Below are 23,708 nucleotides of genomic sequence, written 5' to 3'. Positions count from 1 at the left end.
AGTGGATTACTGTCATATTTATAGCACATATTGAGACACAGAATGTGATAGATTAAATGATGCACACAATAACATTCTCTCATTTAGGGTGAAGACTGAATTTGTTGTAAAGCACAAGGTAAATATAATTCATTTTATTTCAATAGTATTTTGTTCCAACATTTGCCCCTGGAGCTTAAATTTGTTTTTATTATGAGAACTTTGTGCCTCATTTGTTGCAATCATAATAAAAGAAGAAATAAAGACATAGAACTCCAAAATAGATACATCGGCAGTTCCCATGTGTAAAAATTTTGCTCTAAAGCATGCTTACTACATAATAAAAGATATACTCACGAACTTGTCTTGAAGTTGCGAAGTCAATAAACCGTGCACGGACAAGACTAACAAGTTCTGACAGATCCTTGCAAAGAGGAACTTTTTTGGGTTTTTCTTTTCTTTTGCTCGTCTCCCCACCTTCATCTTCATCTGTGACATCTCCGGTATCATCTTTCCAATCTAATGGATGCTTCTTGCCCTGAAAGAAAAGAAAGATTTCCATTAAATTATTATCATCATTAAACAAACTTCAAATGAGCCTCTGTGATGGTGTTCCATTGTAATCAAGGGGTCTCGGACTTGATTCCTGGTGGAGCATATTGAACAGTGGTTCTATTTCACTTTAAACTGTATGTCCAGTTCTGATCAGCTTATGTAAGCATGAAGTGGACTTGAAACAAATTTCGATAAAGTTTTAAACAATTAAAATGATTTATACAGAATATTTTTCAGAATAATTTTGAAAGGAAAGTCAGAGAGATACAAATTACTCCATCTTTGATTCAGTTATCAGGGTCGCTACTCTAGGACCATGATAAAATTTAAGTATAAATTCCGGTTTTCAAGGCGAACTGTTCAAAAATTCAAGGGTGCAAGCTGATGTTTTTTCTATTTCAACCAGTGGCGAATCGTGACATATTCACGTAGTCATCGCAAAATTTACTAAACGTCAGGGTCGATCTTTCAAAGGAGGGGGGTACAATATTTCTCTGCGATAAACGCCAAGGTCATCTTCCATTCAACGTAAAAGCTCATACCACAGATCTTAGTCTACAAAATACATATTTCTATCCCATACATTGCGTTGTCGTCTTGTAATCCAGGGGTCCCGGGTTCAATTCCCGGTGGAGGCACATAGTGGTTTGGATCACACTTTAAACTGTAGGTCCAGTCCCGATTAGCCTTCCTGTGCATAAATTGGACTTAAAACACCAACTCAATCAATCAATCTATACCATACGATGAGAATTATTAAATATGATTATATCGTTCAATATATATTTTTCCTTTTAACAAGTGGAAATAGCGGACCTTCGCAGTGGCGTGCCCAGGATTTTCGAAAGGGGTTGTTACATGTACTTTTTTTTAGTAACCATTTCCTCTTTTCTGCCATCTTTTTCTATACCTTTGACGTTCTTTTTTTTATATTGAGCCTAAGCAGAGATTATGACCCTCACCAACCCCTCCTAGAGCACGCCACTGGGCACTCGGAAGAATATTGATGACTCCAGAAAAACTATCGTGTGACTGTAAACATGGGGATGGGGCTGAAAAAAATGCCTGTTATGACCCAGACCTTCAAGAGTGGGGGGAAGTAGAGGTTGGTGGACCTTGTCGTAGGGTCTGCCTGTTCGGAAGCATTCGTCTGTTCTCGGCACCGGCAGAGACCAGAGATTCGCATCATTCCGCGATGAGCTGGGCAGTTGAACACCATTACCTTCAATAGGAAACTTCGCGGGAGGGTTCAGTGTATAGAGCGACCACAAGGAAAAAAGCCTTGGACGAAAAGTCCCCGCGCAGCTTTTCCTTCTTCCATTCAGCTCGGGCCATAAGGAAGCATTGTTCACTCTCCTCCTCCCCTCCTCGCGGGAGTACGGTGCACAGGAGTCGCGGATCTGCGCAGGTTGTTTTGCTTGTGGTTCCACTATAGTACCTGACCCTCATTTCGATGCGCTAAACTTAGCGAATCTCTTGCGTAACTGTTTCATGCTGTCGCTAGGCTTATTTCGCACAAATATGAGAATATCCTGACTTATTATTATTATTATTATTTTTAGTTCTTCTCTAAAATATTTAAAATGCAATATTTTTAGTATTTTGCTTGGTCATCGCCGCATCTCCCGATGACCTGACCTCGCCTCTGATTTCAACCTTACATATTACCGCCTCTCACCACCGACCCACACACATACGCACACACATGTATTAAATATATAAAGGGTCTGTGCGATTCCAATGTATCCAAAAACTCAAACTCAATTCAATTGAACGGTATATATACTGTATTTAAAGTGCAGAGTTTATATTTTCCATTTCACATACTCAGACTAGAAATACATCTACAAACACAAGTCACAAATGTTACGGGATATAGTAATGTACGAAAAATTGTTAATTGTATGAGTATTTCAAATTTACCTAATCAATATAGTAAAAAAAATCAACTTCAAGATATCTTATCTTGCAATAATCTTCCGTATGGCAGATATAGTGTTCTGCAAAGGACACTAACAAAGCAAACAGATTAAGAGAATTCCTGTTTTATTTTCCACGCAGCTTTTTCTTCTTTTCCTTCCTCGATAAAAATAGATGCTAAACTGTGAAAAACTTGCCTCAGGGCATTAATAAATATGTATAAATTCAATGGGATTTGGATTACTTAAAGTTTCAATTTTTCACGCCTAAAAGAAAAATTCAAGCAGAATTCACGCATAATTCCCGGAGCCAATAATTCACGCATAATTTCCCGAATTTAAGGAATTCCCGGTGAGAAGCCACTCTGTAATCTTAAAATATAACCAGTCAATATACGTCTATAATACATTTTAGGGCCTCCATATGGTCCCTGATTTTATTCTCGGTGGAGGCACATACTGGTTCGGATCCCACATTAAACTGCAGCTCCAGTTCCGATTAGCCTTACTGTGTATAAAGTGGACTTGGAAACAACTCAACTCTATTCTAGATTATAAAAATCCGATTCCTGCTCCGTAGGTTATATATATTTTTTATAACTGTTACCTCTCTATTTTCCAGCTGGTTTAAATTTTTGTTGTCCGGATTCTAATTTACACTGCAGGTTCAGACGAAATGAACCCATCTTTACACAAATTGAACGAAGAGACGAACTTTCACGTTTCTATTTTGAACTTTGTCTCGTAGTTTAGAGAGAGAGAGAGAGAGAGAGAGAGAGAGAGATAGAGAAAGGGTGCAGTATCAAGAAACACATTAAACCAAAAAGCGTGACATTAGGAATTGATAAATGCCATGAGAAGCTACACAGTTTCCGGTTTTTATTGGTTTACAGACGATGTGAAGTTGTGTTGATTTGATTTGATTTCTGTTATTCAGCGGTTTTATTTCAACTTTTGGCTAATCGCGACCACGAGGATAAGCGAATATATCATGAATTTGAAAGAAGACCCACGCCCAGACTGGGATTTGAACCCGGGCCCCCTGGCGTCGCAGCACGCTGTGATGACCACTCCGCCACAGAGGTCGGCATGAAGTTGTCTGTTATGCAAATTTGAAAATGTATGTTGCGGAGTGGCGTGCCCAAGTGGGGTTGGTGGGGGTCATACCCCTCTGTGGCCCAGTAGCCTATTCCTAAAAAAAAAAGTCAAAAGTAGGAAAATGCCAACGTGAGGGCAGACTACTAAATAAAAGTATACTTAACCCCCCCCTTTTCAAAAATCCTTGGCACGCCACTGATGGTGCGTCACTTGAGCATGTATTTTACAGAGTTGCGTTTAGTGAGGACTGAAAAAAATGATTTGGTGTTAGCAAGTCTATTGCTACCGTTCACGAGAAAAACACAATCATTGAGTGAAAGTATAATTACAACACTTGAAAGCGAGATGCTGACACGTTTGCAAGTAACAAAGGCGCTTTTGTCTTCTCTGATCTTGCTTTTCAACTTGCGTACCTTGACGTGAAATTCAAAATTGCCCCGCGTAGCTGGGGACAATTTTCCCTCTATGCTAATCGACTTATAGCCTAATTATCCATTAAACCGTGAAACAATATTAACAGCTTCGGACAGATTATCGATTTGCAATAATTCACTAGCGAGCGCTAAAAATTACGTTCTTAACGCTGCGAAGCACAAGACTACAAAAGACTAGGAATGTGCTCGCGCAAGCTGATCTTCCTCAGCTTCCAATGAAGTTCCTCTTCTCGACGTTAGATGGAGTTGCAGGACACATCAGGTAGAACGGGTGATACGGGGTGATAACCAGTGCTGTGCGTCTATGCGTTAACACATCTATCATCTATGCGTAGGCAGGGGAGTATCCACAAAGTAAATTTGGGGGGGGGTCCAGTCAGCGGTACCCATCCCCAAGGACAATGGTGTGCCCTCTATAATAGTACGAGGATATTTTTTTATTATTTTTTTTTGGGGGGGGGAATCGTAATTTCAGAATTGAATGTCTGTTGAAGCTTTTCACAAACAGTTTGAAATATTTTGGCTGAACTACTATTCATCTTAAATCTCCCGAAGTCTCTGATGCAGTTCTGTGACGTCTCTTGGCTAAGAAAGAGCAGATGCTAAATTGTGATGAGGGCTCTAAATACTTTGAAAACTGTACAGTAAAACTGAAAACCTTTTTACAGAGTACAATTAAGAAAGTCCCCTTTTCAACTGCGGATAGAAGATCGTTTGCTTGGGGTGGTTCAATCGGATAGCTCCACTTAACTGAAGTCAGATTTCCAGCTGGTATATCACTACCCACTGTGAAACTAAAAACAACTTTTAGTGGATGTTATTTTGAGAATCCACAAATCGTGCACACAAAGAGAATTTTCTATACTTGCCACATCAAGTGTCTCATGGAAAGTATGCTGAATCTACAATAGTATTAAAAAAAAAGGAATTTCGGGGAGGGGGGTCCGGACTCCCTGGGCCCACCCCCTCCATACGCCTATACAAGCGTGAAGTGAAATAATATGAACCTATGGTTTACATTGTATTTATTTATATTCTAATTTAGCGTCGCCTTGCTACCACTAATGGCTAATCGCGACGATGAGGAGTGATGATTAGTTGAAATTAATGAAGGGACACTCATAAAGAACACTTATGACTAGGCCGGGACTCGAACTAGGGAACTTCGGTGGCGAGATCGCAAGTCAACACCGTCTCCCACCCCTCTCTCTATGAGAGAGAGAGAGCCGAAACGATTGCTATAAAGTGGAACCACAAGCATAGCAACCTGCGTAGACCCGCGAGTCCTGTGTACCGTACTCCCGCGAGGAGGGGAGGGGGAGAGTGGACCATGCTTCCTTATGGCCCGAGCTGAACGGAGGAAGGGGAAGCTGCGCGGAGACTTTTCGTCCAAGGTTTTTTTCCTTGTGGTCACTCTATACGTGTATTGTCCACGTTTTGCCTTTTCCCAAACAATTTGAGGTGTCTTAAGTCTATATTATGCACAGATAGGCTAATCGAGACTAGATCTAGAGTTTAAAATAGGATCCAAACCACTGTACAATGTGCCTCCACCGGGTATCGATTGATTGATTTGCTTTATTTTACTTCGCTTTTTGTGCCACTTTTTGGCTAATTTGCGAATATGGAGATGAGTCATGATATGATGAACTTGATGAATGAACACTTACAAACATCTATGCGCAAGAAAAGGGTTCGAACTCTGGACCCCTGGCGTCGTAGCGCGATGTGCTAACCACTCCGCCACGGGGCCGGCTCCACCGGGTATCGAACCCAGGAGGATTACAAGGCGACGACGTTAACAATACCCTACCAGGGAGGCCTTAAACTCATTATTGCAATTAACCCGAGGTAGAACAGTTGCGTAAAATAACAGAAAAGCGAAAGAAAGTAAAATACAAAGGTAATGGGGTACCTGTCTCACTTTCCATCCGAAAAGAATGATTACAAGTTGGTATTAAAAAAAACGAAACAAAGGAAAACTAATAACAGAAAGACACCACGAGTGAGATGTAACGTCATGCATCAAAATGTAATTTCCAAGCCGGCCAACAGATGGAAGAACAATCGCAGACGTGACGTCAGGTGGATTATTAAAAGGGGAGGAAGATCGATCCCTCATACGAAATACCTTGAGAAAGTAAAGGGGAAGTGGGGGTGCTAAGGGATACAGGTGCTGGAAGCAAAACAGATGATCGCAAGGAAGGGTTGGCCACAAATTTTCGGATGAGAAAGAGTTATGGTTTGGAGGTGTCGGTAGCCTCTATATTATTACCCTGTTTTTCTAGTTCTTATATGGACGAAAACCACTTATGATAGTGACAAACAAAATAATAAAACCGTGCATTCTTTAACTGTTCCTTTTCATGCGGAGTAGGGGACGAGATTCGTAGAGAAACTGAGAAGTGGGGAGAGGAGAAAATGAGAGAGCAGTGAGTGTGGGAGAGAAAACTAGAAGCACAGAGAGGAAGGGAAAGGAAGTGTGAATAGAGGTAAAACAGAGGTGGAGATATGGTAAAACAGAGGTAAAGTGAGAGTAAAACAGAGGGAGAGGGAAAAGAGAGATGTAGATACGGAAAGAACAAAGTTGGAGAGAGTGTAAAACAAAGTTGGAGAGAGAGAGAGAAAAAGGGAGAGGGTGAACAGAGATGGAGAGATGGAAAAGAGGAGGTGTAGAGAGGGTAAACAGAAGTGGAGAGAAGAAAGAGAGAGGTGTAGAGATTAAAAGACAAAGGTGGAGAGCGGTAAAAACAGAGGTGAAAAGAAAAGGAGAAGCAGAGAGGAGGATAAGGAGAGATGGAGAGAAGGTAAAGGAGATGTAGCTAGAGGATAAAACAGAAATGGAGAGAAGGAAAGAGAGGTAGAAACAGATGTGGAGAGAGGGTAAAACAGAGGTGACGTGAGAGTACAACAGAGGTGGCTAGAAGAAAAGGGGAGATAGAAGGAAAAACAAAGGTGAAGAAATGGAAAAAGAAGGGGGTGGAAAGGGATAAACGGATTTGGAGAGAGGGAAACAAAACTGAAAGGTGAAGAAACCGGTAAAGCAAATGAGAGGTGGAGATGAAAAGGAAGCAAACGAGAATTAAATAGAACGAGGCTGAGGACTGGAGAGTGCGAGGGAAAAAATAGATGTGTAGAGACAGAAAAAAGAAAATACGACGTGGGGAGAGAGATTGAAAGTTGGGGAGAGTGAGGAAGAGGGAAATAATATAAAAATAGAGGTGGAGATAGAGAGAGAGGGGGGAGAATAAAATGATTTAAAAAGGGAGCGATGAAGAATGAGAGACTGGGAGTTCAATAAAGAAAATGGGATATGGAGAGAGCGACAAAGCAAGTGAGATGTGGGAAGGGAGAGAAAAAGAGTGTGAGATGGACTGGGAGGGAAAGAAAATAGAAGGTGGAGATAGCCATAAAGAAAATTAAACGAGAGAGTTGGATAAAGGAAGTAAGAGGTGGGGAGAGGAGAGCTAAAATAATAACCAATGATGCGAAGGGAAAAAATAAAATGAGATGTGGAGAGCGATGGAATAAACGAGAGGTGGCGAGCACGAGCGAGAGAAATGAAAGGTGCATGAGTGGAAGAAAGTTAGAGAGGAAAGATGTTAGAAAGGTGGGTAGAGAGAACGAGAATGAGCGTACCGGAGTGAGGAGGAAACAGAGAGTTTTAAAGATAAAAGTAAAGTACAAGCTGAATAGAGAGGGGGTGAAATGGGAGGTGGAGAGAGAGAGAGAGAGAGAATTAAAATATGAGGTGGAAAGGGTGAAAGAGAAAACGAGATGTTGAGAGGCGCTAAGAAAGAGAAAATGAGATAAGAAAGTGAACGATGAAACTAGGTACAGAGACATGGATAATGAGAGTGGAATGAGCTGGAGAGGGATAAGTGAGAAAGATAGAGAATAAGAGTTGCAGAGATAGAACAAGTTAAATTATAAAAAGAGTAAAGAAAAACGAGAACACTATATAGAGAAAAGAAATATACAAGATAGAGAAAAGAGAGAGAAATGGAAGATAGAAAGAATATGGAGAGATAATGGAGAAACAGGGACACAAAGGTGGAAAGGAGGAGACAAAAGATGGTGAGAGAGAAGGGTAAAAAGGCAAGAGAGGAAAGAAAAAGTAATATTCAAAGATTCGAGAGAGATGTGCAAGATGGAGAGAGAAAAAGAGAAATGTCAAAATACTAAATTTCATTTTAAAAAATGCCTTTCATGCCTTAGATATCTTAAAATGTAAACGAAAACAGCTGACTCGCGAAATATTACATATTACGAGGACAATCAATTATTTGTTTTCAATGCTAAACAAAAGGCGCTGAGAATATGTGTAATTACTTGCAGATAGGGACAACCTGAGGGTGCACAAAAAACTATGATTTTCAGGGTTTTCTGAAGACAAAAATCAAACATTGGTGTCAAAATCAAGCAAACAAATATCTATGGTTTGAAGCGAAGAAAACGACCGATACAGAGCACCCCAGAAATAAAATCGTTAAGTGCAAAATATATATACGCCGCTGATTCCGGCGATAAATTTGTTTCTACGGCTTCTATTTTTCCCTTTACTTCTGTAAAGATTGCCATTATAGTGCTTCTCCTATGGCGTAGAGGTAGTTCCGATCCCACTTCCCGGCCGGTCCGGTCCCGATTAGCCTGTCTGTGCACAAAGCGGACTTGAAGCAACAACTCAAACGATTGTCGTAACTTTAATTCTATTTCCAATAAGATGCTTCATGTGATAATCACACAATCTTCACACGGTCATGGCAGTAATAATATGATTTTCGCGATTCAATTACAATATGCATTTATTTTGTATAACCTACTTGATTTTCCAAGTACAATAATAACAAAGAATAGGGGCAATGAAAATATAACGAGAGATATATTAATCATATCAAGCAGAAAATAAAATTAGGAAAGAAATGTTTATAGTTGTTATTAAGAGTGCAATGAAAATAGGTAATATATTGTTCGAAGTGAGTTATAATTTGAAATAAATAACACTAGCAGCAAAGAAAAATCTTGGCCTTACGGACGAGTATTTTGACAGTTGTTTCACACTTTCAACCATAATATGTGTTAGGCTTACGAGAAACAATAAACTGCTGACTTTTCTGTATTCTCTACTTCATACGTGGTGATACTTTCATAAGCCAAGGGACATTATTTTATATTAAACATATTCTCAAATACTGTCACTACCAAGCGTCAAATGGAAAGGAGGATAACAATTAGTATAGAAAGTGCAGAAATGACGGCTCCAGGCTTCTTTTCCTACAGTTGCGTGGGAAGCCTATTTTGCCATCTCGAAATAATTCAGTTTTTGAAACGAGAAAACGCCAAAGCAGCTCAAGAATGTAGGACTAGGGGAAGAATATGGGAATGCCTTGGCAGCCAGACGGAAGACCACGGGCTATAAAGGAAAATGAATCTACGAGACATGGGAGAGAGGATAGACGCAGGTGAGGATAGTAAAGCGAAAAACGAGGGTAGTTTGATCGCGAAGTGAAGGTACGTCGAAATATGATCCTTCGAGCCTAGGGCTAAGCCACCAAGAATACGCCTTAAGATGTACCTTTGCGGGTTTGTCTCTAATGAAGAAAGAAGCCCGGACTACCAGCTTCAGCTTTTTGTGACGAAAGGTTTCTCGTTACAGTCGGTACCGGGAATCTATGGAGCTAGCGAACGAAGTAGTGACTGTACACTTGTACAGTGTCTCTCAAAAGTTTTAGGACAACGACATTTTAAACTAGGCAACCCAATTTACACAAGGCGTTGGTGTGTTGCGTGTAGAGTTAGGCTCAATTTCAGGGTTGCCACATGCACAATAGATATTTATAAAATACGCGAAAGAAACAAAAACAAGTAATATTGCATAAAATTATTAAAAATATCACTATTATATCGCAAGTGACAAAATTCTTTCTGAAAGAAAAAAATAGGTTTTCTAGTATTTCATCGCTGATGAGTACAGAAAGAAAAAGAGGTGAGAGAAAACGAAATGTGACGAAGGAGAGGAGAAAGCAAAAGGAGAAGAGGAAAAGTAGAGGAGAAGAAAGAAAGGATAGACGAGGAGAGGAGATGTTGTGAGGAGAATGGAAAAAGATTCTAGGGGAGATGAGGAAAATGGAGCAAAGAAGAGAGAAAAGGAGAGGAGGAGACGAGAAGAGGGGAGTGGAGAGTAAAGTAAAGGAGAGAAAAAGAGAAGAAGGAAAAGAAGAGGAGAAGAGTGCAGTGGAGTCGGAAATCTAAGACAGGAGAGAAGATACGAGGAGTGGAGATGAGTGGGATGGAGATAAGATGCCAGAAAAGTAGGGAAGGCGATATGAGATAAAAGGAGAGCGAGCAGAAGGAGGGGAGGGGAGGGGAGAAGGAGAAGAGAAGAACAGAAGGGACTGAAGAGAAGAGGTAGTTGCAGAAAATATCGTCTCAGCGTCAAGAATTGATGCATTGGTCAAATTATCGACATGAAACATTCAATAACATTTTGAAATGTATTGGAGAATAGTTCAGAGCAAGATAAAATCTTCCATGTAAGATCTTTGATTTTTACCTGCGATTATACCACTAAAAACATGAATGTAATTTGAATATTTATAAGAATTATCCAATTTTTGTCCACTTCTCGGTTCGTTGAAATGGAGATTTTGTAATTTAATATTTCCCCTCCCCCATCGTTAATTCCAAACTGAATCATTCCGTTTCACACGGCTTGGACAATGAACACAATGTGATAGGTCTAAAACTTACGAAAATTTTCTGCCACCGGAAGGGTTTGAACCTACGACCATCAGATTGACAGTCCTGAAAGGTAAACACTACCCTACAAGCTTTCGCTTCTGAAAGTAAGTAGAAGGAGCTGACTAATGTGAAATGTAGATGCAACTCTCCTCCTACATGTAATGTGCAAACAATACTTGTTTGTAACAAAGCAAACGAAGGCACGCGTAGTACGACTAGGCGAAAACATTTAATGGAAAATTGCACATGATGAAAACTTTTCATTCGATATTTGCGGAGGTATCCTTGCATTGAACTCGAGTGGGAAAAGGGGGTAAAATTAGTATGTCCTGAATTGCCACAAATATAAATAGTAATTTCATTAATATTTGTCAATGTCTTTGAAGCAGTACACAATTATCGTTAGAGTATCATAATTCACGATCTTATACATGAAAATATCCCTTTGAATGTGTGTCAATTCATTTATTTGTTTATTTTTTTTATAAAGAACTCTAACCAATAAACTACGCCCTTTGATTCCCTTGGAGAGACAGTTCTTAATTATTCTGTCGCGTGAATATTGTAAACATAATCCTGCAAAAAGAAGTTCAATACTCTGATATAGCTCTGTACTTCTAGAATTACTCAATACACATGCATTTGAAATTTAACTCTGAATTTATTTCTTCGTTGTTAGTATATCTAAGTTTGTGAATATACTTTATTTGTAATTTTATAACGGTTACATGAACATCTACGAAATAGTTCCTTATAATAACCTCCGGTTGACAAAGTTGCCAATATAAATAAATGGAATACAGATTGTCTTCGAGCTTACATTGTTAAAAAGGAGCTGATAGAATTATCATGACTTTTCAATGGCGCTCGCACTATTTGAACTATTTTGTAATATCTCTCTCTCTCTCTCATATATATATAGCTATATAAAAATTTTGGTCTGGCCCCTCCCTCAAAGAAATCCTACATATGGGCCTGGTCTACGTCAATGACAGAAATGCAAGCAATATTTTTATTTATTTTTAACCCAATTACAGGAATGTGGAAGAATTTAAAAGAAATAAGAAAGAGCGGAACGACTGTTGCTCTACTTCAAAAATTGTTGTTCTTTGAGGAAGAAAAATAAGAAGTATTTACTCCAGCACCTTAACACAGTGTCCCACGAGTCTCTCTTGACTAATACTGTCAAATGTGAAGTGATTTTATGAATAAAATTTTCCGCCTGTTTACGTCTAACGTTGCGCAGATTTGGTAGTTCGCAAACGGTGTAATTATTTCGTGTTACCTTACGCAACAGAAAATACATTTCATAAGACTGTTCTGAACACGACACTTGCGTCAGTAAACAAGCATTTCGTCTGTTGCAGTATTACAGGAAAATAATATCGTCCTGCAATGTTCAAGCCTCTAGATATTTTCCATTAATAATGTCTAATCATAATAATAAGTTAGAAGAAATAACACGCATTTTCACAACTACCAATATTCTCGTTTTTCTTCATCACTTCGAAAATTATTTCTCGAAGATATGTGCTATACTACAAGAAAGCAATTCAAAATTAAAGTAAAAGTTCAACTACATGTATACCCAACGACATTTACAATATTGGAGGGACAGAATACATAAAAATTGTTGTTTCAATTGAGGGTAAGGGCGTGGTGTAGTGGCTAGAGTTCTCGATTGGGCTGTTAGCGGTCCAAGGTTCAATCCTCCATACTAGGTGTGGAGAGCATGGTAACATTATTTGTAATAGCAGTGTATAGTGGCTACATTGTTCTGCATATGGAATTTATAAAAAAAAATAAACAAATAAATGAATTGACACACATTCAAAGGTGGGCACTAGCTCAACATGCAATAGTTTGTCATAATTTCTGACAAACAAGAAACCTTATTGAATAAGTATTGGGATAGTAATACGTGTATCAGTTCCTTTTTAACAATGTAAGCTCGAAGACAATCTGTATTCCATTTATTTATATTGGCAACTTTGTCAACCGGAGGTTATTATAAGGAACTATTTCGTAGATGTTCATGTAACCGTTATAAAATTACAAATAAAGTATATTCACAAGCTTAGATATACTAACAACGAAGAAATAAATTCAGAGTTAAATTTCAAATGCATGTGTATTGAGTAATTCTAGAAGTACAGAGCTACATCAGAGTATTGAACTTCTTTTTGCAGGATTATGTTTACAATATTCACGCGACAGAATAATTAAGAACTGTCTCTCCAAGGGAAACAAAGGGCGTAGTTTATTGGTTAGAGTTCTTTATAAAAAAAATAAACAAATAAATGAATTGACACACATTCAAAGGGATATTTTCATGTATAAGATCGTGAATTATGATACTCTAACGATAATTGTGTACTGCTTCAAAGACATTGACAAATATTAATGAAATTACTATTTATATTTGTGGCAATTCAGGACATACTAATTTTACCCCCTTTTCCCACTCGAGTTCAATGCAAGGATACCTCCGCAAATATCGAATGAAAAGTTTTCATCATGTGCAATTTTCCATTAAATGTTTTCGCCTAGTCGTACTACGCGTGCCTTCGTTTGCTTTGTTACAAACAAGTATTGTTTGCACATTACATGTAGGAGGAGAGTTGCATCTACATTTCACATTAGTCAGCTCCTTCTACTTACTTTCAGAAGCGAAAGCTTGTAGGGTAGTGTTTACCTTTCAGGACTGTCAATCTGATGGTCGTAGGTTCAAACCCTTCCGGTGGCAGAAAATTTTCGTAAGTTTTAGACCTATCACATTGTGTTCATTGTCCAAGCCGTGTGAAACGGAATGATTGAGTTTGGAATTAACGATGGGGGAGGGGAAATATTAAATTACAAAATCTCCATTTCAACGAACCGAGAAGTGGACAAAAATTGGATAATTCTTATAAATATTCAAATTACATTCATGTTTTTAGTGGTATAATCGCAGGTAAAAATCAAAGATCTTACATGGAAGATTTTATCTTGCTCTGAACTATTCTCCAATACATTTCAAAATGTTATTGAATGTTTCATGTCGATAATTTGACCAATGCATCAATTCTTGACGCTGAGACGATATTTTCTGCAACTACCTCTTCTCTTCAGTCCCTTCTGTTCTTCTCTTCTCCTTCTCCCCTCCCCTCCCCTCCTTCTGCTCGCTCTCCTTTTATCTCATATCGCCTTCCCTACTTTTCTGGCATCTTATCTCCATCCCACTCATCTCCACTCCTCGTATCTTCTCTCCTGTCTTAGATTTCCGACTCCACTGCACTCTTCTCCTCTTCTTTTCCTTCTTCTCTTTTTCTCTCCTTTACTTTACTCTCCACTCCCCTCTTCTCGTCTCCTCCTCTCCTTTTCTCTCTTCTTTGCTCCATTTTCCTCATCTCCCCTAGAATCTTTTTCCATTCTCCTCACAACATCTCCTCTCCTCGTCTATCCTTTCTTTCTTCTCCTCTACTTTTCCTCTTCTCCTTTTGCTTTCTCCTCTCCTTCGTCACATTTCGTTTTCTCTCACCTCTTTTTCTTTCTGTACTCATCAGCGATGAAATACTAGAAAACCTATTTTTTTCTTTCAGAAAGAATTTTGTCACTTGCGATATAATAGTGATATTTTTAATAATTTTATGCAATATTACTTGTTTTTGTTTCTTTCGCGTATTTTATAAATATCTATTGTGCATGTGGCAACCCTGAAATTGAGCCTAACTCTACACGCAACACACCAACGCCTTGTGTAAATTGGGTTGCCTAGTTTAAAATGTCGTTGTCCTAAAACTTTTGAGAGACACTGTACACTCTGTACAAGTAGTGACTCGAGAGAGCTCAAGCAATTAATGTGAGAGGGGGGAAGTGGGAGGGAAAACGCGGCTACAGCTACCAGCAGTTTACAGCTCCGTGCACTGCTTTGCTCCGCCCACTCGCTTTCTCCCCTTCTCTACAGTTATGCGCGGCCTTGCTCCACAGATTCCAGAAACAGAGTGTAGATTCATGCATAACAACTGGGATAAACTTGGGAAGACAGGTGTTGGTTGAGATCAAGGAAAAGGATCGAAATGTGTCTTTTTTCAGAGACATGCGACACGTGTCACTTGAGGTTTTCACAAGTTTAATGCAGGCTTCTTGTGTAGCCTGTCTAACTGCTACGGTGTGAATCAATGCTGTTGATTGGGACCAGCGGCTGGCGATAGCAACTTGGAGATATTTGCCAACAGCAACAAATTTGACCTGCCTAACCTACTCACGTATGCATGTAAAAGCAGAAATAAACATTGAAATAGGTTAGGCACGCTAGGTTTAGATGCTGCTAGCACACGACTACACGCTGTCCCGGGAATCTCTGGAGCAAGCGAACGAAAACAAATCCTCTGCGAAAGTAGTGACTGGAGATGGCTAGATCAATGAACGCGTGAGCGAGAAAGAGATTGCATGGAGGGTACAACGCGACTGCAGCAACCAGTCCTTCGCGTACTGCGTCTCTCCACCCACTCGCTATCTCCCCTTTTCTGCCGTTATGCGCGGCGCGTTGCTCCACAGACTCCTAGAGCTTTTAATAAATAGAATTGAATGGTCTGTACCTGCGACATCCTGGAAACTTTAACGCGCTCGAACACCGAAACAACTCAGCACAACTTCCATTATTCAACATCCTAAACGGAGTGAAAATAATCATTAATAAATATATTTCTGTTGGATCACAATAGGTATCGATGTTGGATTCAAAATATATTGGTGTTAAGCCATCGCTCCGGAAAAAAGTCCTCGCTCGTACGGGAGATTTTATGGGTCCATCAGGGCAACATCGAAAACAGAAACCGAAGAAAACAAATTCTTGTTTTCGAACGTACGTGAGAAATATTTCGTGTTCAGCGTGAACCCTAACCTTCCAATAAAATGAATGTCGTTCTCAACGTAGCCACATCGGAAGGGGAAGCCCCATCCTTCTCTGCCGCTTTATGGTTAAGATGAATCGAACTGGGTTTTGCGCTTTTCCGCCCGGCAGTAACTTTTGACAGGAGGCAAGGCTTCAAAAGCTGCTGGAATATTGAACGGGTCTTGCGAGAGCAAAAGTAGACGGCCAAGGAAGTTCCAGCTAACTGGAGGCAAGTGATGCGTGAACACTTGAAGACAAAGGGCCATCCCGAGGATTTGAAGCAGAAGATAGAGTGAATCCTGACGAGATGGGCATAGATTTATTCTCCTGGAGTTTAGCCACGGGAGGAGGGACGCTGGAAGAGCCCAGCGTACAGGACAACTACTCGGTTTGCCGCCCAGCTGGATGGCGTCAACTGAACAATTTCCAAAATGCAATACTTATTTAAAAGCAGGCACGGTACAGAAAAACGGATCGCCAAAATAATATATTTTCACGTACTACTTTCTGGAAACAGAATCCTTTCAGGCTAACGAGACCCTGGCGCCTCGGCCAACGACCGTGAGATTTCTGATCTGTGCCCTGTCCAGGAGTGTTGCGAGCCAAAAGTGGCAAAAGCCGATCTCCTTGGGGAGTGGTTATCACAACACGCAAGGGGGCCCGGGTTCGAATTCAGCCTGGGCATGGTGTTCGTTGTGATTATCCATTAGTCAATTTATTCATATCATTACTCATACTCATCGTCGCGATTACCCAAAAGTGTCAGGAAAGCGACGCTAAATAAAAATAAAATCTGAAAAGCTAGATGAAAAAGGGTCGAAGAGCTACAGAAAATAAGTACAAATATAAAATCAAATACAAGAAAATAAGTTAAAGAAAATTATCACATTCATCATTAGAATTAACGTCAAGGGTTCTAATAGTAGGTTGACATCTTTCCAGTTTCATTGAGCAGTTGGTTTTAACAATTTTGAGATGACATTTTTCTAAGAACGCTGTTGTCTTGCAATGTGACACTCATGAAAGTATGAATGTTATGAACGTCAATAATTTGCCATTCGTTATTTTTGTCGAGATCTGATTTAGCAATTAGTGCACTGGATGAGTGCTAAGGACTCCAAAGCAATTGTGTATTCATGGCCTACAGAAGGCTCAAATCTGCTACTTCTAGCTTCGTAGCGCGTTACGCTGACCACTCCTCCATGGCGGTCGGTCGCTCCCTGTGACTCATCACTACTGTAGGACCGGAAAAACTGATGTCGACTTAATTTTTTTACCCCGTAGGACGAGTGCTCTCCCCTAGGACACTCGCTGGATAAATATTACCCCCAAGCAAAATTACTTCTTGTCAGAATTATAATTGTTTTAAATCACGTAAATAACAATATCTTTATTGATTAAACTTATTTTTTTAACTTTGAACATTTTTATTGCATTACAGAATTGAAATAAAAGCGAAGAAACCATGTTGAAATACCAAACTGAAACACACGAGCGCGCCTGTGGGTGAAATTTACCCAAGCAGTGTTTCTACGCGCCATTCTCTCTCGCGCGTTCATTGGTCAAGCCCTCTCAAGTCACATACTCTGTCTCTGGAATCTGCGGAGCAAGTCCGCGCGTAACGGAAGAGAAGGGGAGAAAGCGAGTTGGCGGAGCAAAGCAGTGCACGCTGCTGCAAACGACTGGTAGCTGCACTCACTTCACCTCTCACGAGTTCATTGTTCGAGCCCGCTCGAGTCACTACTTCCGCAGAGACTGGTTTTCGTTCGCTCGCTCCAAAGATTCCCGGGACAGAGTGTACTTGCGCAGAGGGCTCGTTTCCGCTAGCTTGCTCCACATATTCCTGGTACGCAGTATAGTCCCTATATCGTATGAGGATGTGAATGCCAAGTAAGAATTTGTCAATGGAATAATTATGTCATTTATTCGTGATTTCAGGTAAATTACGAATAGTAGTAGAGACAAAGTCGTCACCTCCATTTCCTACTGGAAGAGAACCTTTTTCTTCCGCACGGTACAAGGCCCTCGTAAACAGGGCGCTTTATGATCCACTCCACTTTAATGATGTCTTGTGACGAAAGAGGTTTTTCTTCTCTATGTCTTCAGTTTCTTCATTTACGAATTAATGGCCCGTATTGGCAATGCCTGATGTTCTACTGGGCATTTTAGTGTCCGACGAGAAACACTTAAATTTCACAGATAAAATAACCCTTCAGTCTTTCTCTGTGTGTCTCTGAGTGTTACCGGCTATTACATTCCTTACTTTCGCTGAAGTAGGGTACTTAATGGATATGAACCATATAAGGCAGCAAAAAGCAAAGCCTTAAGGAGACGTGGCACCAAAGTGACAACATCCGCCATGTTGCCTGGATTTCGGCTAAAATGTCACTTCGGTGTCATTCGGAACCCACTCTATCTCGGGAATGCCCGGAGCAAGAGAACGAAAACAGGTTTCTGCAAGTAGTGACTCGAGAGGGCTCGACCAATGAACGCTTGAGATGGGAAAACGTGGCTGCGGCCACCGGCATTTGCAGCAGCGCGCAGTGTTTTGCTCCACCCACTAGCTTTCTCCTCTTTTCTGCAGTTATGCGCGGCCTTTCTCCACAGATTCCAGAGAAATAGTGTAGAACAAGCTTCGTGTCGTCTCGACCTGTTTGTAGCGCATGCGCAGTGTTTTTATTCCAGACTGGAGGGAAAAGTGGATTGCCAGGTGTGTGTAGTTTGAGGTGTAGTATCACTCGTCTGTTTGGCCTGATACACCTGTATCGTGTGTCAATGATTTTTGCACACTTGAAATTCATATAATTTGTCATCAAAATTACATGTATTATCAAATTCAAATTCAAGAGATGTATGTAGAAATTTCAGAGAAAAAATGCAGGCTCAGCCAGGATCATTTCTTGATTAAATTTCCTGTGTGTGTATCAACTCTTAATGTCAAGACGTGTAGTTGATTGCAAACACGCTCTACAGACTACATCTATCGTGTCCTTAAATTCAGACACTAAAATGTTTAGCTGCTTGTTAACACGACTAATATCCTGATTGATAGCTTCAAATTTAGCATGAAGCTATGAAGTTAACTGGGTGTTCACATGGGATAAATAAGCTTCGGAGATAAACATCTAACTGAATCTGAACATTTTTATTAGATAGTCTAAGCTCCTGATTAGGATGATCAAATTGAGATTTAAGTTTTAGGTTAGGTTCATCTAGCTGTAGTTTCAGGTCATGTTTAGTCTGATCTACTTGAGTCTTAAGTTCCTTATTATAATTTACAACAGCTAATTGTATATTTTATTGCTGTTTAATATCTCATCGAAATTAGGATTAATAGTTTCGAAATAAACAGGCAACTGATAAGGGTCATAACTGCAATCACATTTGTTTCAACAGCATTTTCCTCAGTTGTAGAATAAAATTGTTCAATGTGTGACAAACGTGCTTCAAACGTGAAACGCGACACCACGAATGACAATCGAAACATCAGGCCATTGTCGAGTTTATCACAACATGCCACTCTTCAATCTTACCTGACTTCATAACCATTGTTACTAGCGCGAGAATTGCTACTATTAAAGTATGTTCCTTCATATGTAACATTAGACATCAGCTTACGTGAATATGTAGGCTTTGTTTCTTTACATAGAATAATAATAAAATGAAGTAAAATATTAAGGTCGCCAATTATGCCCTCGCTACATACTCAACTAAGTTACAAATCGAAAACAAACTATAATTAAAAGTCTACAACAACTAATACGCAACTTGACAAACCACACATCACAAAATTGTCTTCTTTTGAATCCGCGGTGGTCTAGTCGGTAAGGTATCTGGGTCCCACGCGGGAGACCTGGGTTCGATTCCAGGGTGGGTGATTTAAGGTCGGAATTGTACCCGCATAAATTGGCTCTTGAGCTAACCCAGCCTCAAATCAATGGGTACCTGTGGAGGAGTAAAGGCGGTCGGAGTGTGGTGCTGATCACATCACCTCCAAAATGGCAAAGATCAAGAATGTGTGGGGCCCTACTCCCACATCCCCTAAATGTGCCTTCCTGGCACAGGGAACTTTACCTTTTTACATTACCTGTAAGCGCAAATTTTATTGAAGCAAGCCCTTTTACAACGCATCGTCCTATTGTCTTCTTGTAATAAGTAGCTGTTTACATTTTCCTAAAGTTCAATGAAAACTCGGACGCCACTATTATAAATCTCAATGTATTAACACATTTATTTATCTAAATTCATTGATTTTTTTTCTTTTGTTATATTCAGAATTTATACAGCGTAATTTTACATTAACAGTAATGCGATCTTAATCACACTGTCGTGAAATATATAGCGAAATTAAAATTAGTAACAACAAACGTCATGCGTGTAATGTAAAAATTAAACTTTAAAAAAATTAAATAAATGAACATATTTTGGGGCAGTCACAGGGGCCGTAGCACTATCACATCCCTCCCTGGTGTCGCCACTGCGACTCACGATCTGGTCATTGCCGAAGGAGCAGGACATGGACGTTAGTTTGTGTTTGTTCTTTCATTTAATCATCATTCATCCTCGTTGCAGAGATAAACTAATCCAAAAAAACAAATATAACCAAACCGATATACTTATTAACACACAATCTCAACAAAATGTTCGGCAATGATACGAAATTTTTGTCATACATGCATCCTAAAAGAACATATACTTCTCTGAAGTCCTGTGAAATACACGTTATACATATACGCGTATTCAATAGCTACACAACAGCATTTCGCTCCTTGGTCTAAAACAACAAAATTTATCCAGGATTATGTTTCTGGAATTTGCATTCGCACGCGATGGGTCGGTAAAAATATATCACCCTGCAGCATAGTATTATTTCAAGTTGTAAATATGCTTATGCAGTGCATGAGAAATAATGGTATAGTCTACAATGTTAAAAAACAGTAAGTGATCTACCTTTTTCGGTATGAAATGGGATAACTAGTTCCTCTAAACTGGACCCACCGTTTCGTGTGAGAACGGTTGTTGCGTTGCGATGTCCGCAAACGCCTTCAGCATCACCGAAAATTCCAGGTTCGAGTCCTGGCCTGATGAGTAGCCCTTCATCTTCATCGCCGCGATACGAAAAATTATGTCGTTGTAATGTTCTAACACGGTTTGGGTGTGTAAGCCACTACACCTTGTCCCGGGAATCCCCAGAGCAAGAAAACGGAAACAAGTCTTCTGCGCAAGTAGGATACGAGAGGGCTCGGCCAATGAACGTGTGAGAGGGGAAGTGAGTGCATGGAGGAGAAAATGCGAAAGGCCCTACCAGCCGTTTGCAGGAGGGCTCACTGCTTTGCTTCGCCTGCTCGCTTTCTTCCCTTCTCTGCCGTTATGCGCGGCCTTGCTCCACAGATTCCAAAGACAGAGTGTAGGATATTTGCTCCATCACGCGACATGGGAATAAATCTTATCGAAACCAAAGCATTTGTGCGTATGTCAAGGTATCAACTTTAAAAATTCAGAAATAAACAACACTTAATCATTCTACAATTTATTAGTTCACACAAAAAAACCGATGCAGAGAACAAGACAACAGATTTTGTATGTTGCTATTCTAGTCGTCGGTGCTTGTTAGCCTTCAATTGCTTGTGCGTGCTCAGCGGCTCAATGCAAGGAAATAGTGACATTAGAAAAAGTGACACATCATATATGCGAGAGGGAATCTGAAATTCTGGGCCTATTGCACGTGGGAATTCTGGTTTAGGAGGAATGAACATCAACTGCTGGTTGGAAATTCTAAAGATAAAATAGACGGTTTATGCTGATTGGGGAAAGTTTTCTATCAGTATGGATGTTGACTTCCACCTGTTCGTCACAGAGCAGCCCGACACAAGTAGCGCTCGTTAAACGGCTGGAGAAAAACTAACTCCGCATTCACGTTACAAATTAATCAGATTCAAAGTACAAAGTTTCTTCAACATTACGGAAATATGCTCTGAGGAAGAATGGCCACATGTTGATGATGATATATTGTTTAAAAGTTGCGACGACAAAATATACCAATTTTTATTCTCTTTTAAAGAAAGTTTATTCAACAATGGATTAAAACAGTTTGAGTTGGTGTTTTAAGTCCACTTTGTGCACAGTAAGGCTGATTGGGACTGGACCTACAGTTTAAAGTGGAATCCGAACCACTATGTGCCTCCACCGGATATCGAACCCGGGACCCCTTGATTACAAGGCGACGACGATACCACTACGCCATCGGGGAGGCCACGGGGTTAAAAAAAGTAAAATACAAGACTATCTAAAATTAACTATTCGTTCTTAGTATGTAGCAGCATTTTAAGCAATTGAAAATAACACCAATTTCTACTTCTTGTTACTTTAAGATTTAAGACGCGTTGGTAGTAAATGGATTTCAGGACCACGGAAATAAGGGTGAACATTAATTTCACTTAGGTACTTTTCATCGCTTTCCTAACTCTTTTGGTTAAACGAGACGATGAAGATGAATAATGTTTTAAATCAAAGGTTGATGGAACCGGAATATACATCCCTTACCTTGAATTCGAACACACGTTTCCCGGCTTCATAGCACGTTATACTAATCATTATACGTACAATCAAGGCTGACGATAGCAGTAGTTTGACATTGCATATGTTCCAATGAATGCCAGGGTAAATGTTCAAGAAATTGTTTGTGTGAACACAAGCGATTCGCATAACTGGGAATTTAAAAATTGTTATTCATTTCCCACAACATTTTATATTATTAAGTATGAAATGCAAGAAGTCTCTATTATTTTTTTTTCGATTGGATTAGGCTAATCGACAAGAGTGATTATCGTAACGACCTTCGAAGCTAGGGATTTCAGGTAAGGCATGGTTGTGTCACTGTTGCATCACCTATTTCATCACATTCTTATGTGTGACGTATAAAAGTTATGTGAAATAAGGAAAGTAGAAATAGGATAAGCGAAACTTCTATCCAGAATCTTCGGAAGCACCTTATGAGTTTGGTGAGCATAGACTCATTAATATTTTTTCAGTAATGGACTATTATGACTGAAATAAGCAATAGAAACACGAGGGGAGAGTTATCTAGCCATGTGTGATCGCATAACTTGGATGCATCTTAAGGTACGTACAGTCATGGAAAAAAGTTCTTCCCCATAAGGCTTTAATAGGAGCAAGTAATGCAGGAGGGTAGGCAACACATATTGCACCCTTCGATGATCGGGTGATTTTGCCTGTCTTAACACCGAGAAATGTGTTCCACGCGAAGGTCAACATGACAGGAAAGCAAAGAGGGTCACGTGACTATTGGTTACGTGGAGTGTTGTGCTTCTCCACGTCCCCAGTTCTTGATCCACATTGCAGAAAAAGTAGAGCTGCATGCAATATATGAAAATAGGTTGTTTTCAACTACACGCTTAATTATGATTTTCCCAATTGTAAATCTATCAGACGTGTCTCCCGATTTAGTCGGGACTGTCTTTTACTTTGAATTCCTGTTTGTCATAGGCGTAACTTGACGGGAGCAGAAAGGGCATTTGTAACCCCCCCTAAAAATCAGGTTTCTTAAAGCTGCTAAAACAGGAATTAAATACTATGATTTGACGCGTCCAAAAAAAGTATTATATTGAAAGATTTTTCCCAAATACGTAGATAGCAATTTAATACTTTGAAAGTGTCTCAGATTTGTTTATTGTCACAACTTAGTGTGGCACAGGTCTACTACAAAAGTGGAATTTCGTAACAGAAATATGAACCCACTCCTTTTATTTCGTAGCCGATTTCATCTTGAAACTGAAATTAAGAATATTAGTTAACAATGTCATTGGTAAACAATAAAAAAATGTGTTAGACCCAATTCTTTAATACCTTATCATAATCTTTATCGCAAGTTGAAATTTTGTTGTAAGTCCACTTTATGCAAAAAAAAAAAAAAGGTAAAGTTCTCACCTGTGCTTGGCGCTACGCCATGAAGGCGTATAGGGGGTGTGGGGGTAACGCCCCACACTTTCTTGATTCGTTCGTGAGTGGAGGTGATGTGATCAGCATCACGCCCCTGACCGCCTTTACCCCCAGGGTTTCCCCCAGGTACCCATGTCATTCGACGCT

The 23,708-nt window shown here is 39.8% G+C and overlaps 1 protein-coding gene across 2 annotated transcripts in view; it reads right to left on the bottom strand.

Moving 5' to 3' along the window:
* LOC145984281 (inactive phospholipase C-like protein 2) overlaps window positions 1–23,708 on the bottom strand; it is a 744,169-nt gene that overhangs the window by 67,464 nt on the left and 652,997 nt on the right. For both annotated transcript variants that reach the window (XR_014441294.1, XM_083117918.1), the window contains exon 11: window positions 337–517. Coding sequence is in view for 1 of the 2 variants with exons in the window: in XM_083117918.1 (XP_082974044.1) it covers window positions 337–517 (181 nt within the window). In the remaining variant the exon portion in view is untranslated. The remainder of the gene's footprint in view (window positions 1–336; window positions 518–23,708) is intronic.

The sequence above is a fragment of the Lepisma saccharinum genome, chromosome 2, assembly GCF_977018435.1.
Source record: "Lepisma saccharinum chromosome 2, izLepSacc3.1, whole genome shotgun sequence".
In the NCBI taxonomy this organism is placed as follows: domain Eukaryota; kingdom Metazoa; phylum Arthropoda; class Insecta; order Zygentoma; family Lepismatidae; genus Lepisma; species Lepisma saccharinum.
The sequence above is the reverse complement of the archived record's forward strand: the minus strand, read 5'-3'. Positions and strand labels throughout refer to the sequence as shown.